Here is a 17,084-nt window from a genome sequence, read left to right as displayed (position 1 = left end):
AGAGTGATGTGCGGTACTGCTCATCACTAGTGGAATGCAGTGTGCACCGGCAGCCAGAGAAGAGAGGAGGAGAAGAGTCTCGGTAGCATTTAAAACAATGAGCAGGCCGTGAGCCAATCACAGCTAGCAGAACGGCAGCCAGCCAATCAGCAGCGGCCGCTGCTGTTCCACGAGCTGTGATTGGCTTACAGTCGCCTCAGTGTTTTAAATGCTACCGAGACTCTTCTTCTCCCCTTCTTTGGCTGCCAGTGCATTCCACCAGTGACGTGCGGTACCGCACATCACTGTGTGGTAACAGCTCTGTTATCCGGGCCCCCTCTCTCTCCGGGCCTGTGATTGGAGTCCCCGCAGTCCCCCACTGATGGCGGCCCTTCTGCTGAAGGTTCTCTCACCCCGTGCTGAGGCCATTTTTTTAAGTTTACGCTCACCACATTCCAACATCAAAATCAGTAGTTTTTTTATTCAGTACCCACACAAATGATACTTTTTTTTTTTTCTTTCTTTAGAAGACTCTGAATTCTTGGAAAATGCCAATAAGTTTTTTTTTTTATTGAAATTTCAAAAAGTGAGCTAAAAGCAAGTGGTGCAATGTTTAAATTGCTGCCTCACAGCGCTAAGATCCTGGGTTCAATTGCCACCAAGTCAATATCTCTGTGTAGTCTGAATGTTCTCCCTATGTTTCCTCCGGGTACTCTGGTTTCCTCCCATAATACAAAAACATACTGGCAGATTCATTGGCCTTTGAGAAAATAATTAACCCTAGTGTATATGTGCTTGTGAACATGTGGTAGGCAATATAGACTGTAAGCTCCTCTGGGACAGGAACCGATGCGAATGAGTAAATATTCTCTTCAAAGCACTGCGAAATATGTGTGCGTTTTCAAAATAAATTAATAAAACCAACTGAGATTTTTTTTTTATTATACACACTACTTTGTGGTTCCTGCTTATGGGGGGCATCCACTAGACGATTTTATTCCTGTCCAACATCTTAACGATTTTCCCTTGAAGTTTCCCTTGAAATATGATCTTCCACTCTGAACAATTTGCAAAAGATTTGCAAAAGATATGCAAAAGATCTACTAATAAACTATGTTGTTTTAATCTGTGATTGAGAGCTTTCAGCTATAGTGGGCAGACAGTGGTTCATCGTTTGATCGTTCAGCGTGAACGATGTGTAAACGATTTGTAAGCAATCAAGTGAAATTGACCTGCATGTTCAGTCGATGGAGGAGACGATCAAACGACCAGCGGGAGTGCGCATCGTACATCGTTAGAAACAATTACTGCACGATTTGCAAACGATGTTCAAACGATGTTCAAACGATTATTGAACGATTTTATCATTATCGTTCAATCGTTCAACTTTATCGTCTAGTGGATACCCCCCTTAACTTTCCAAAATGTCAAAAAAGCAGGATTCATAAAGACATAAAAAAACAAAGACATTTAAAAACATTAAGTTAAATTAAGTATAAATGGGTTGCTTTAAAAGGAATCTGCACGTAGTGGCATCCTCAGATGCCCCCACACACCAAAACATGCTTTTAAGCTTGGACACTCGCAAAGCATTTTATATGGTTCTATGACCCCATTTGTTCAGGGTACTGGAGCTGAAGGAGTTTGGACAATTGATTTGTTATTTCTACAGTAACCCATCTACCTCCTTGTGAATGGACTGGGATGCTCTAATTTGTTTCTAGAATGGGGGACCCCTCAGGATTGCTCACTCCTCTTCTGTTTAATCTGACCTTGGACCCTCTATTAATATTGCTTCAAGACTGGGACACGTTTGAAGGTATTAAGGTTGGCCATCCAAGATTTAACTAATGATCTAGGTGAATGGGACCACCTCCTTCATTCCTTCCTAGGTTGAGTAAATCTGATAAAGATTATGGACCTCATTCAGAGTCTGCCGCAAACGCTGAGCGCTCGCAACTGGCTTGATAGTTAGGCCCTGCACTCGTGCAGCAGCCGCACTGCACGTACGCAAGCCCAGGAGCAAGAGAGAAACTCTCTCGCTCCGGAGCTCACTACAAAATGGCCGGCTGTCGATGTTGATCGACAGCTCGGCCCGTTATGTAGGCGGGGCAGAGGGGTGGTTTCACAAACGGAGGCGTTCCTAATGGAACGCTTGCCGTTTTGTGGGCGGCCGCACTGACATCAGCAGTGATGTCAGTGGGGAGCTTCCTGCTCGATCAGAGCAGGAAGCTCCCTGGGGCTTGCGGTTGCCAAGACCCAACCTTAGTGTCTCGTCGCAAGCCCCGATGGTTGCGATGGTCTTGACCATCCCGCCCATCACCCTGGTTGGTCGCTAAGCTGTGGGTGGTAGCCCACAGCTTAGCTAGCGACCAGGAGGCCACACAGAAAAAAGAGAAGCGGCCGCCCTCATTCAGAGAGAGCGATTGCTTCTTGCGACCGCCTCTGAATGAGGGCCTATATCCTTTCCTCATTTAATCAGAGCCGATTCTAGCCCAAGTGGAGCCCAGAGCGAAAATCTCCTTCCCACACCATCAACAAAAAAAAAGAAAGTATCACAGAATAATTCTTTGAACAATTCAGTTAATATTTGTATTATGTATTTTACCACACTGATCCTTCAACACATTGATACCAAAGTAACTTCGATCACATTTTGGTGTTTGGTCTGAGCAATAACTGAACCTTTTCACCATTTTGAATGCTTTTATGCACTGAGTTGCTGCCACATGACTAGTTGATCAGATATTTGCATTAAGAAGTAGGTGTATTGCTGTAATTAGTAAGGTGGATACTAGGGGGCTTAGGTAATATGGTGCAAACTTGTGCCGCTGTGGGAATACATGCATGTGTTCCCGTATTTTTAAAGCGGCGATCATTTTAAATGCAAAACCAGCTTGGTTTTGCCCTTAAAATAATAGCTGCTTTAAAAATACTTGAACACTCGCATGTATTTCTGCAGCGGCAGAAGCTTGCACCATATTATATAAGGCCTGATTCAGACCCGCTCGCGAGCGCTCGCAATCGGGTCGATGTTGCCCAAGTGCGCATGCGCACGACGGAGGCGGCTCCGTCGTGCGCATGCGCGAGACCCAAATAACGACGGCCAAGCCGTCGTTATGGGCCTCGCACCAAAGGGGGCGTGCTGTCGATGGTGATTGACAGCACGCCCCCTTTGGTGGGCGTGCGGAGGGCGTGATTCCCATGGAAACGCCTACCGTCACTAGTGATGTCAGTGGGAGTGCTTTTGGCTCTGATAGAGCCAAAAGCACTCCAGGGCTTGCGGCAGACGAGACCCTACCACAAGGGTCTCGTAGCAAGCCCGATGGTCGCGATGGTCTTTTTGGCCGCTGTGGTCACCCACAGCTATGTGAGCGGCCAGGAGGCCGTTCCAAAAAGTAAGAGGGACGGCCCTGATTCAGAGCGAGCGCTCTGTCAGAGCGTCCGGCTCTGAATCAGGGCCTAAGTCCCTAAGTGTGTGTGTATAGCAGTACATTGTGCAGGGTTTGTTCATTGAACAAAGGGGGTCATTCAGACCCACTCGCGAGCGGCAGTACGCTCGCAAGTGGGTCGATGTTCCCCAATGCGCATGCGCACGATGGAGGGAGCTCCGTCGTGCGCATGCGCGAGACCCGACGAGCGAAGGACTTTCCTTCGCTCGGAGTGTCTCATCAAAGGGGGCGTGCTGTCGATGGTGACTGACAGCACGCCCCCTTTGATGGGCGTGCTGGGGGCGTGCCTGCCAGACGGAGACGTTCCCAAGGGAACGCCTACCGTCTGAAGCCGGCCCCACTGACATCACTAGTGATGTCAGTGGGAGTGATTTTGGCTCTGATAGAGCCAAAATCACTCCTGGCCTTGCGGTTGAGAAACCCAACCGCACGCTTTCTCTCGCAGTTCCGATCATTTTGCACGCTCATATATGCTGTGGGTGGTGACCCACAGCTATACGAGCGTCCAGAAGGACGCTCCATATTAATGGAGGTGGGCCCTGATTCAGAGCGAGCGCTCTGGTCAGAGCGTCCGGCTCTGAATCAGGGCCAAAGTTACAAATGTATTTTAATAATGAAGTAAAATGGAAAACTGTCTGGGTGTATTGGATCTGCACTGCAGAGTAATGTTTTCGGTGTTCATTTTAAGGAACTCATTTTTTTTGCATTTGGAGACTTGAATTCTAGTAACTTCTCCTTTTATCTAAGATTAGGAATGTATTATTAATATAGCTCGAGGGTTTAAAATTTTGCTCCAATAAAATCAGTGTAGGCCAGTGGCTCCCAAACTATATTGAACCATGGCACCTCAGTGTATCAGCAATGTTTTCATGGCAACCCTAAGCCAAAAGTTTGTTATTGAGAAATTCAAAAATGTAGTAAAGTGAAGTAAATTGTGTAGACTTGTCATCCTTAGTTTCAGTTAGGTGCAGGCTTGCCTACCATCCCGATTTGGCCGGGAGCCTCCCGAATATTGGGTGCCGCTCCCGGCCCCCCGGAAAGGTAGGCAAGCCTCCCGGCGGACGCCCCCCCCCCACCTCCCCGCACTAGTGATAGAAACCCCTGCAAGGGGGGGTGGCGACGCGATTCGCGCTCATTCGCATCATCGTTGCCCTGCCTCCCGCTTCACAATGCCTTTCATTTCGGCATTGTGAAGAGGGGGCGTGACCTCATGACGCGATCACGCAGCCCCGCCCGGGCCCCGCCCGGGCCCCGCCCTCGATACAGTGTTCTTGTCGGGCCAGGCCCCACCGCTGCATACAGGCATTCAGCTCCCTCCTGAAAGGAGGGAGCTGAATGTCGGCAAGTGTGGTTATGTGGTGGTGGACAGTTTTGCGCTTCTGTTTGTCTACATATTTACATTACATTGACCATAAATAATTTGATTTGGTGCTGGACCACCAACCTGAAGCACCCCAGGGTGCCATGGCGCACAGTTTGGGAACCACTGATGTAGGCTATTAAATAGATACAAATGTATGAAGATATTACAGAGCCAGTCCCAGGTCTACTAGCACCCTGGGCGCACATTTTTGGAGAGGCCTTCCCCCAATTAAGTTACATTCACCTCCAAAACACACATTGACCCCCACAGGATATATGTCACACAGTGCCCCATTACTTTGCCACAGGCCTCCATTTTTATGCCACACAGGACCTCATTATTATGACACATAATGCAAGCAAATGTAATTGCCTTTAGAAGGCAGCAGCTGCCAATCTCTGCCACCCATTTATCACTGGCTCATATACAATATATGCACTGACGTGCCAATAGTCATGGGATAGCAGTATGTAAATGTAATGGTAAGTGGTGCCACCATACTATGATGTCTTGGAAATGCCCAGATCTGCATCAGTTGTATTCTCGTGAGTAAGTTTGAACTCTGGCTAGGCTGCTCATAGCAAGTGAATTATCGGAGTTCGAACGGGGTATGATAATGGGTGCCCTATGGGTGGGACATTCCACATTCCTCAACCTGGAATACCTCATGGAAGGCATTCCCACCCACCGTGGTCAGTGCAGTGGCTAACCACGGGTGCTTAATGATTGTGACATCTGGCCAGAATTGTCCATGGTAACAGACAAGCGACACTGGCTCAAATCGCATTCACATTCAATGCAGAGGGTACCAGACACATATCCAGCTGGTCAGTGCAGCGTTCTTTAGCTTCCAGAGTGCCCCTGTTAATACTACACCACTGGACAGTGCCTCACCTCGGCTTGTGATGTTACTAATTGGACCCTGGAGGACTGGCAACATATGGCGTGGTTTGATGAGTTACGGTTACCGTTGTTTTGGTCTGATGGTAGGGTTCAGGTGTGGCGTAGACCCCATGAGGCAATGGACCCCAGTTGTCAACAAGGCACCGTGCAGGCTGGTGGTGGTTCCATAATGGTATGGGATGTTTTCACGTGGCATTTGTTGGCTCAACTGGTGACCGGTAACACTACGTTGCATTGCTTGATGAACATTTCCAGCCCTTTATGAACCTCATGTACCCCCAAAATGATGGAATATTCCAGCAGGATAATGCACCAAGTCATTGTTCCCAAGTTATCCAGAATTGGTTTGAGGAGCATTCTGGAGAGTTTCGATGAATGGTGTGGCACCACGTTCGCCCGATATAAATCCAATCAAGTCTTTATGGGACATGGTGGAGAGGTCTATTCGCACTCAAGATCCTGCACCTACAAATATCAGGGAGCTGTAAGAAGCTATCCAGAAGGCATGGGTCAACAACTCTCCAAAGGTTCTCTGTATACTTGTGGAACCATGTTGAGTTGCTGCACTTCGCTGGGATAGAGGGGGTTCTCCACGATACTAGGTACCTATCCCATGAATATATATATATATATATATATATATATACATACTGTCAGGTCCATAAATATTGGAACATTGACAGAATTTTCATATTTTGGCCTCTATTCACCACCACAATGGCTTTGAAATGAAACAAACAAGATGTGCTTTAACTGCAGACTTTCAGATTTAATTTGAGGGTAATTACATCCAAATCTGGTGAACGGTGTAGGAATTACAACGGTTTCTATATGTGCCTCCCACTTTTTAAGGGGCCAGAAGTAATGGTACTATGAACTCAAAAGCTATTTAATGGACAGTTGTGGGCTATTCCCTCGTTATTTCATTATCAATTAAGCAGGTAAAAGGTCTGGAGTTGATTCTAGGTGTGACATTTGCATTTGGAATCAGTTGCTGTCGACTCTCAATATGAGATCCAAAGAGCTGTCACTATCAGTGAAGCAAGCCATCATTAGGCTGAAAAAACAAAACAAACCCATCAGAGAGATAGCAAAAACATTAGGTGTGGCCAAATCAACTGTTTGGAACATTCTTATAAAGAAAGAATGCACCGGAGAGCTCAGCAACATCAAAAGACCCGGAAGACCACGGAAAACAACTGTGGTGGATGACAGAAGAATTATTTCCCTGGTGAAGAAAAACCCCTTCACAACAGTTGGCCAAATCAAGAACACTCTCCAGGAGGTAGGTGTATATGTGTCAAAGTCAACAATCAAGAGAAGACTTCACAAGAGTGAATATAGAGGGTTCACCACAAGATGTAAACCATTGGTGAGCCACAAAACAGAAAGACCAGATTAGAGTTTGCCAAACAACATGTAAAAAAGCCATTACAGTTCTGGAACAACATCCTATGGACAGATGAGACAAAGATCAACTTGTACCAGAGTGATGGGAAGAGAAGAGTATGGAGAAGGAAAGGAACTGCTCATGATCCAAAACATACCACCTCATCAGTGAAGCATGGTGGTGGTAGTGTCATGGCGTGGGCATGTATAGCTGAAAATGGAACTGGTTCCCTTGTATTTATTGATGATGTGACTGCTGACAAAAGCAGCAGAATGAATTCTGAAGTGTTGTGGGCAATATTATATGCTCATATTCAGTCAAATGCTTCAGAACTCATTGGACGGTGCTTCACAGTGCAGATGGACAATGACCCGAAGCATACTGCAAAAGCAACCAAAGAGTTTTTTAAGGCTAAAAAGTGGAATGTTATGCAATGGCCAAGTCAATCCCCTGACCTGAATCTGACTGAGCATGCATTTCACTTGATGAAGACAAAACTGAAGGGAAAATGCCCCAAGAACAAGCAGGAACTGAAGACATTTGCAGTAGAGGCCTGGCAGAGCATCACCAGGGATGAAACCCAGCGTCTGGTGATGTCTATGCGTTCCAGACTTCAGGCTGTAATTGCCTGCAAAGGATTTGCAACAAAGTATTAAAAAGTGAAAGTTAGATTTAGGATTGTTTAGTTTGTCCCATTACTTTTGGCCCCTTAAAAAGTGGGAGGTACATATAGAAACCGTTGTAATTCCTACACCGTTCACCTGATCTGGATGTAATTACCCTCAAATTAAATCTGAAAGTCTGCAGTTAAAGCACATCTTGTTTGTTTCATTTCAAAGCCATTGTGGTGGTGAATAGAGGCCAAAATATGAAAATTCTGTCAATGTCCCAATATTTATGGACCTGACTGTATATAATATACATATATAATATATATGCTGTCCTCAGCTGTTGCACACAGAATAAAACAAACAGAGATATAGGAGCATTGCAGGGGCTAGAGAAACAATCCTGCCTCCTAAGTGACGTATTTGGAAGGTGAGCTCACGGAATTTACCCCTGCCATTGCTGGACTGGAAGGAGATGCGTGTTAAAAGACCAGGGTGTGTGCAGCTAAATTACAGTGTTAACGATTATAGCACTGGGAGAACAGTTCCTAGTACTTGCACACTTGTACTACCATGAAAAATTTTGGCCCACTCTTCTTTGCAAAACTGCCTTCATTCAGCCACATTGGAGGGTTTTGAGCATGAACTGCACATTTAAGATCTTGCCACAGGGTCTAAATTGGACTCAAGTCAGGACTTTGACTAGGCTACTCCTAAACCTTAAATGCGTTTCTAATGAGCCATTCAGAGATGGACTTGCTTTTTGTGCTTTGGATTGTTTTGCTGCATAACCCAGTTGCACTGTTGGGGCTCACCCAGGAAATCGCATAAACTCCTAGAATCACACTACAGAGGTCTTCACCTATAACATCCGCCATTTTCCCATAGGGATGAATATTCTTACCGGTACTTGGATGATGCCAGGACTTAACTCAGGATAGTAGGAGCTTATGTTAATAACCAGGTGGCTGCAGGGAGTAAGGCTGGAGTAGGAGACAGTCAATTGCATCTAGAGCCCCAAAGCAAATGCTGTTAATCAGGATATGCTCAGACAGGCTAAGGGCAGGAGCCCTGGAGAAATGCTGTAGAGCTGTAATGGCCGTATACTGCTGGCACAACACAGGCTGGAATCAAGGAGAAAAAGAGTACCAGCAGGCATGGCAGGAGCAGGTAAGCTTCTATACAGGGTATGGACGCTATAACCAAAAGGGAGGCTAAGCTAGTGCAGCGGCTCATAACTTGAGATTCAGATCACGGAATGATGACCAGAAAATCTCCATCAAAATTTTCTGGTAGAGAGCAGAATTCATGATTCCATCAATTATGGCAAGGTACCCAGGTCCTGCAGCAGCAAAGCATCCCCGCACCATCACACCACCATCACCATGTTTGACTGTTGGTATGATTTTCTTATTGTGGAATGCTGTGTTAGCTTTATGCCAGACGTAATGGCACCATGTCTTCCAAAAAGAAAAATTTTTGAGTCATCAGTCCACAGAACATTAGCCCAAAAGGTGAAACAAGCCTTTATGTTCCTTTTGGTTAGTAGTGGTGATCACTTTGCAACTCTCCCATGGATACCATTTCTTATGGTACTTTCTTATGATGGAATCATGAACGCTGACATTAACTGAGGCGATTGAGGCCTGCAGATCCTTAGATATTTGTCTGGGTGCTTTTGAGACTTCCTCAATGAGTCGTTGATTTGGTCTTGAAGGAATTTTTGTAGGTCGGCCACTGTTTCACGCTTTCTCCATTTGGAGATAATAGCTCTCACTGTGGGTTGCTGGAGTCCCAGAGCCTTAGAAATGGCAGACTGATATAGTTCAATAACTTTCTTTCTCATCTCTTCTGGAATTTCTGTTGATTGCAGCATACTGTGCTGCTTGTTGAGACCTTTAAGACAATTTCACATTTCTGGATATGTTCTATTTAAATGGTTTACATTCAACAGGGCTGGCAGTAATAAAGTTTGATTGTGTCTAGTCTAATTGAACCCAATTATCAATTCATTTTGTTCATTGGTTGAGTGCAGTGGCGTATCTATAATGGGTGCAGTGTGTGCGGGGCACATGGGCACCCTGCGTCCAAGGGGGCCCCGCACCGCATCACACTGCACCCATATTATTTTAGACTTACTTGTCCGTGGTTCCAAGTCAGGTGTCTGCGCTGCTCAGTACTCCGGAAAATGGCTGCCACTGCCATTTTTCCGGTGTTCTGCGCATGCGCAGTAGAGTCCGGGCACTAGAGTGTGCCCGGACTCTACTGCGCATGCACAGAACACAGGAAAAATGTCCGCCATGGCCATTTTCCGGCATTCTGCACATGTGCAGTAGACTCCGGGCACACTCTAGTGCCTGGAGTCTTCTAAGGCTCCGGTAGCTGGCTAGCCGCGTCATTCGGCTGCTGGCCACCGGGGAGAGAGGAGGGGGCCCGCACAGGGAGTGCACACGGGTCCCTCCTCTCTTAAGATGCCCCTGGTTGAGTGAGTAACTAAGGGGGCAATTACTATTTCACACAGGGCCCGTGTGAGTTGGATAACGTTTTTGCTTCAATAAATTAAATGATCATTTAAAAAAACTGTATTTTGTGTCTATTCAGGTTGTTTTTGTCTTATATTCAGTTATGTTTAAAGATCTGAAATGATTCAGTGTGACAAATATGCAAATATAGAATAAATCTGGAAGAGGGCAAAAACTTTTTCACGCTATTATATTTTCTATTGCGAACTGATTGGGTAGAGACTCTTTGGAATAAGGAAAAGCAGGCTGCCCATTTTTTTGCTTTATGGAACCCTACATTAACACACTGCCACACGTAACTAAGTTTATTGATGCCTGGACCAAATGTCTTGGTATCAAACACATATTTTGCCCCAATATCCCCCCCATCCTTTTTAAGTTTTTTAGTGCTGACTGACTCCCTGGGCTAGCAAGCACAGTTCCACACCTGTTCTTACTAAACTCATTGTCCCTTCTTTGAGTTTGAGCTTTTGTTTGTAAATATTCTGGACTAATCATATATAATACTTTGTATTCTTCGTACTTGTATACATTTTTGATAAAATATACGTTCCTATTTAGATGACAAATCTTTAGGGTCAAATTGTTTTACTTAGGAGGATTCTTCTATGGATACCTCCAGCTTGTATCCTGTATCCTGTATAATATCTCGGAAAAGAGAAAAGTTGCACAATAGTGTAATACCTGTACTGATAATGTGACACTTTAAAATCTGTATAATATGTGGAGACTCCTACCAAGAGAAGTGGTCTACATAATCAAGTAGACAGTAGTGCATAAAGAGGAGGACCATGCCCATCCAGGGAACAGACTATCCACAGCACAACTCCACCCTCTGTTGTAGGTCCTGCGTCCCATCAGATCCACATGTAAATCAGGAAAAGACTTTCCATATTGTAAAACTGTAGTATATTTATTAACAACACAAAGTGATGTGCAAAGATGAAAAAGAATAGAGTAGTTGGACTACTACCAGATCTTATGGTCTATGAACAATAGTAGACATAAAAGCAATTGTTATGTGAAAGACCAGGAGTCCCTGGAAATCAACACACAGCAAACTACATACAGGATCCAACAGCCAGTTCCTCTCCTCGCTGACGCATTTCGATACTGATGAGTATCTTTTTCAAGGCATGAAAAAGGAAATGGGTCCCCCCCCCCTAAACCCATAAGCAACCCTGGACCTTTTAGCTTGGTCTGGTCATGGAAAATCAGAGGAAACACTGGCATGGAGTTCCTCCTATTTTCATTAACCAGCACCAGGCTTTCAGCTGGCTCAGCCTGGTGCTGGTGAATGGAAAATTGTGGGAACCCCACGCTAGTTTTCCCCAATTTTCCATTACCAGAACAAGCAAAAAGGCCAAGGGCTGGTTATAGCTTTAGGATGGGACCCCACACCATATTTTTTTTTTACTATTTAGCTGTTTTTAACCCTTAGAAGCATGCACAGGTCATAGTGATCTGTGCATGATTCTTTTTTTAACATGGGTCTTAATTCCATTTTTAGGTTGTATTTACATTACGTTTTGAACAGAAAGTTTAAAACCGAATGCATTTACACCAGGCAAATCCAAATTCGATTTTGAAATCAATTTCAGAATCGAATGTTAGTAAATCAGAGATTTGGTCAGTGATTTATATAGTCGATTAAAATCGACATAAAAATCTAATAAAAAAATCAACCTTTAGTAAAAACACCTCCTTGTCTCTACTAGTGTAGTCATTTTGATGAAGCTGCATAATCCCAACTTTTTGCAAATAGATTAAATCTTAAAACATCAGCTAATTGTAAATTTAGGTTTATGTGTTTGGTTACAAACATGTTATTTAGGACAATATATCTATGTACTTTCCATTTATACAAAAGGTTTGTTGAACATTGCAAAACAAACTTTGAGGCAGACTCAATTAGACGGGAGCTGCCAGTTTATAAGCACAATTATGATTAGCTGATCACTTCTAGCAACTCTATAGGCTGCAAGCAGAAATCAGCCTCAGAGGCACATCTTACAAACTCGCCAGAAGTCATTCCGGCAGCACTCATCTCTAGTTAAATCAGCCCCTATAAGTCACTCTTTACTGATGCGGCCATATTTGGCTCGCTGAAGCGTATTTGAATAATTGATGGCGTTTTGACAAATTACCATAAAATTAAGAGATGCAGCATGAATATGGTGTTATGTCATTTGTCACATTAAAGTGGCTGCTGGTTCAAAAAGGCAAATCATAGCTTACACACTGAGATATATTTATGGTTGTGAGTAAAAGTTAGCTAAGTGCAGATCTGACACACTGGTTCTTCAAAGAAAATCCACAGAACTAGCTGTCAGATCTGAAAGTCTGGATTAGACATCATGTGCTGGCTATTCCACCTGACTTGTTATGCTCTGCCATAGAGAATGCTGTACTTTGAATGTAAACTGTTGTTGACCACAAAGGAGGACACACTGAACAATTGTAATGAAATTTAAATGATTTGTATGTAACAGTGCCATATGGTAACAAAATATTTTGTTAATCAATGGTTAGCGCATCCTCTGAAGTATCTGTTATCCAAATTTGTTTTCATTCTGAACCTTAGAGCTCGCTCCAGAGTGCTCTAATTAGGGATAATTTCATTTTAACAGCCCTGTATATATCATGTATCTAATTTTATTCTCTGTCTTCGGTCTTCCCTTTGCTAGAAGCTAATGTACTGGATACTGAGCAAGTTTAGTAAAGAGTGCTTAAACTACATGTCAAATATTTTATTTTGTTTATTTTGATATTACAAATGTGTTTGGTGCGAGGATTGCAGCATGTTCACTTTAAATGTACCCCCTGCCAGGGACAGTGCAAGTTATGCACTTTAGATGTTGCTGCACCACGACTGCTCAGCACTAACAGATGTACACTTGACACCATCATATGTTTTTAGCTTTTTAGGAGTGATGCCTGCTTACAGTACAGTGGATGATGCCTTAACAACCAAGGTTGTAACCTTTTATGAGAATAAAACATCATCCGATTTTCCCTCTCATCATGCCACTGTCCTCTTATTTGAACCATCCAACGGAACTCTGAAAGCTGTAAGTATAATATTTAATATCATCTGCTTTCTGCTTCTGTTTGTATCAATTGCCTAGCTATTACTGCATGCACCAATAGATGGAGCCTCAATCATGTTGTCACTTCTCTAACCTTATGTAATATTGCAAAGTTGTTTGGAAATGACATAGTTAATCCTTACTGCGTCATATGTTTTGTAGAATTATTCCAGTGGAACCCTACTATTTTCTATAGTGATGTATATTAGAGTAGTGGAATGTGCATTTTAGGGGAACGCATATTTGATAAAAACATATTTTGTCTCCGTTTCAGATTTCTACCTAATACATAATATCTTGTTTTGGTAACCAAATCTACCAATCTAAGCCATCTCACTCTATAATAAACTGCTTGTGGTCTTTATCACTTATTTACAAGGGCAATAAACTAGCTTAATTGGAAAATATGTAAAAAAGTCATAATGTGGACTATTATCACACAGTGAAATTGTTCAGATCTCTGCCAGCTATTCTGTAACGTTACTATATTTTCATCTAATTCTATTGACTTGGGATGCCAAATATATTTTCCACAAAGTCTTACTCATTTATAGGCATTACCTACTCATGTCCTGGAGGTTGAGCATTAAAGGGTACTACTCCTGGGGATGTCGTCATAATGTTGGCATTTACAATGTCATCATGGAACAAGTCGACATATGAAAAATGTAATTATGTTCACAATGATGAAATGTTGATATTCTGCATGGACCGGCAGCAGAGGGTTAGGGTAGGGGAAGGTAGGGTTACGTTTAGACAGGGGGAGGATTAGGCTACAGGAGGAGGAGGTCGGTGTTAGGCACTAGGGGGAGGGTTAGGGCAGGGCTGCCATCAGAAATTGTGGGGCCCGGTACTGACCAAAGAGGCAGGGCCACCCTGGGGGGATGGGTGTAGAGGTGGGTGGAGCTGTGAATAGTGTGGGTGGAGCAACAGCAGGGGGTGGGGCATACACATTGGTGCGTAAGCAAGTTTAAAAATTCTCAAAGTTTGGTCTATGGTAGTGGGTGTTATTATACGAGTGTCAATCTATCATATAATATATGAAACTATACAAATACAGAAATATAGGAGAGAAAACTGTTGAAAATTCACACAGAAAACCAGAATCTATACTAAATATATAGGGAAAGCCACGTCTATAACCTCCTGACCTAGTAGCTGCCTGCCCCCTGTACCAGGATGCAGGGGCGCCAACAGCAGCGCCTGGGGGAAGAAGGGTGTGTGGCCTAATCACGGGAGGAGTGACCACGCCCCCTTAGGAACAAAAACTTTATTTTGCAGCGGCGCAAAGCGATTGGGAGGGGGGCGTTGCGAGCCTCTCAGCCCGGCGCATAGCCAGTGGGGGGCGCGATCAGTGTGATCGCTCTTCCCACAGGCATAGGAGACTGCTGTGGCTGCTACTTAGCAGCCGCGAGCAGTCTCCCAGTGCAGCCCAGCACCCAACAGCATGCCCCCGTCGGGCCCCTCCAGAAAGCCCGGGCCCGGGTAATTAGTACCCGCTCCCCCCCTCTCTCGATCCCTTGCCAGGATGCCCCAACACCCACTTCCTGCTGGCAAGCCCCACCCCCCAGTATCCAGTTATGGATCAAGACACTTCATTTACAGTGCCGGATTAACAGTGGGTGACCAGGGCAGTCCACTATGGGCCCCCGCAGATGGGTGGCACCCTCACACATTGCCAGGACTTTGGCGCCAACCCTCTAGCCTACTGTGCCCCGCCCCTACACCCAGCTCCCTCCAGTCCCTGCACTGTTTTTAGGGTTGTGTCGCGGAAATCTACTAATGTAGCAGCAATACTGGCACTGTCCAACCCACAGATGAGCCGAGCTTTCCTATGCTGCAGCCAACCCAGTGCCATTTGTGTCAGCTAAGGCTGGGAAAATTAAATGAATATAGCAGCAATGAGAGCACCCCACAGGTTGGTGTGTGAGGTGGGCTTATCTGCACCCATAAAGAAGATAAGGTCACTCACCACTTGTAGCACTCTTCCAATGTGAAGTTGATTTGGATCCTCAGGGTGAGAGGCGGGGTATGTTCAGTTGGGAGAAGGATGAGATATGCAGCTCACTCAGGATTACACACTCAGCACCCACACAGCCAGGTGCCCCATTTCTGCCAGCAAGACTTTCCTGGTGTCACCTTATTCCTCCAATTGTCAGAAGCCTTCAAGTACCACCTGAATTTTGGTATGTGATCCAACACTCAGTCTCCTCTAGACACTGACTGATACTGTCCGTGGCCGCCCACCTAGACAGGCTCTGGACCGCACCCTACACTGCTACTGACGCCCTGAGCCCCTGCCCTGACATTACTCCCTCCCCGGTTGCTTACCAGGGCAGAACACAGAGCAGCACACGAGTGCAGGAAGAGTGAGGGCTCAGGGTAGGCTCAGGGTTAGGTCTAGACTATACAGGGCGTCACACCCACGTGACTCGGCCTGAAAGGGGGAGGGGCGGGGATGCTAACGGGGGACCAAAGTTGTCCCCTCGCGGGCTCGCTACGCTCGCCACGCTTCAGGCACGGTGGCTCGCTGCGCTCGCCACAGATATTTATTCCCCCTCTATGCCCTAGTGGATGGTAATGCAGGAGCGGTCCAGTCTCCTGCAGCGGTCACGTGGTGTCTACGTCACAGAGGTCCTTTCTCCAACTTGGAAATAGCAGCAACCGTAGGCTCAGGTAGGAACTCCATGTACCTGATTGCACCCACCTGGTGTACCAGACATGATAAAAGCAATGCAGGTGGTATTTTTAATATGGCGCCGGCCGCGAGCCAATCAGAGCTCGCGGCCGCTCCTAATTGGCTGCCGTTCCGCGAGCTCTGATTGGCTCATGGCTGGCTCCATATCCTAAATGCAACCAGTGCTATCTCTGTCACTTTCTCCATATCTGATTCTGGATGCTTCACCAGCTACAATCAGCTGGCAGCCCGGCGGAGATCTGCACTACTGCCACCCAGGCCCCTCTCTCTCTGGGCCCGGGACTCCAGTACAGGCGGTCCCCCCCTGATGGAGGCCCTGGGTTAGGGGTAAGGATCAGTCATACTGACCGCTGGAAGCCGTGTAGGATCTGCTGAAAGTCATCCGGAAAGACACCGCTGTAACTGCCGGACCCACCGTACAAAGTAAGTCACCACTAGATCACAATTGCCATTTTGTCATTTTGTCAACATACTAATCATGTTGACATTTCATCATGTCAATTTTATAAATGTAGACAAAATATACCACACTCTTCCTCCTGTACTCCTGGTAGAGCATACAGTTTTCAGGAGAACTGGTTTATGTTGGGATGGCACAATTGCATTATCATGTCAAATTCACCTCTGTGATACAATTAGAATCATTAGACATATTGCTGCAGTCCACCCCCACACACACACAGAGTAAAAACTGTCACCTCAGTGAGCCACTTGCAGTCCGTGACTGCACACTGGCTACACTGTGACTGGCAGTGACTTCCCATTGGAAGCACTGCCTGCCAATCCCACACAGGACAGGCAGCCCCATGGGGGAGGTGTTTTCTACCCTTGGGCCAAGCCTTGGGGACTGTCAGTCCAGGCTGCAATTAGCAGTCAGCAGCTTCCAGTGGATGCCGCTGCTCTGCCTTTTGGGCAGCCTACACAGCTATGAAGTCTAGAAGTCGGTGTTATGCGTGGTGCTAACGCCACTTCTGCGCATGCACTGGTCCCGGCATGTGCCAGATTCCATCTGTTGAATAAATACCTGCTTATTACTTCAAATCTGCTGAGTTCTCCCCTTGGATTTATTTGGGTAGCCAC

The 17,084-nt window shown here is 45.4% G+C and overlaps 1 protein-coding gene across 1 annotated transcript in view; it reads left to right on the top strand.

The window, feature by feature from the left end:
• The window catches only part of CRYM (crystallin mu), a 129,752-nt gene that overhangs the window by 5,535 nt on the left and 107,133 nt on the right, over positions 1-17,084 (top strand). The window contains exon 2 of the mRNA XM_088476212.1: positions 13,138-13,288. Within this exon, the coding sequence (XP_088332338.1) occupies positions 13,138-13,288 (151 nt within the window). The remainder of the gene's footprint in view (positions 1-13,137; positions 13,289-17,084) is intronic.

This window comes from Taudactylus pleione, unplaced genomic scaffold (genome assembly GCF_031769625.1).
Source record: "Taudactylus pleione unplaced genomic scaffold, aTauple2 ptg000184l, whole genome shotgun sequence".
NCBI lineage: Eukaryota > Metazoa > Chordata > Amphibia > Anura > Myobatrachidae > Taudactylus > Taudactylus pleione.
This window is presented reverse-complemented; position numbering and strand designations above follow the sequence as displayed.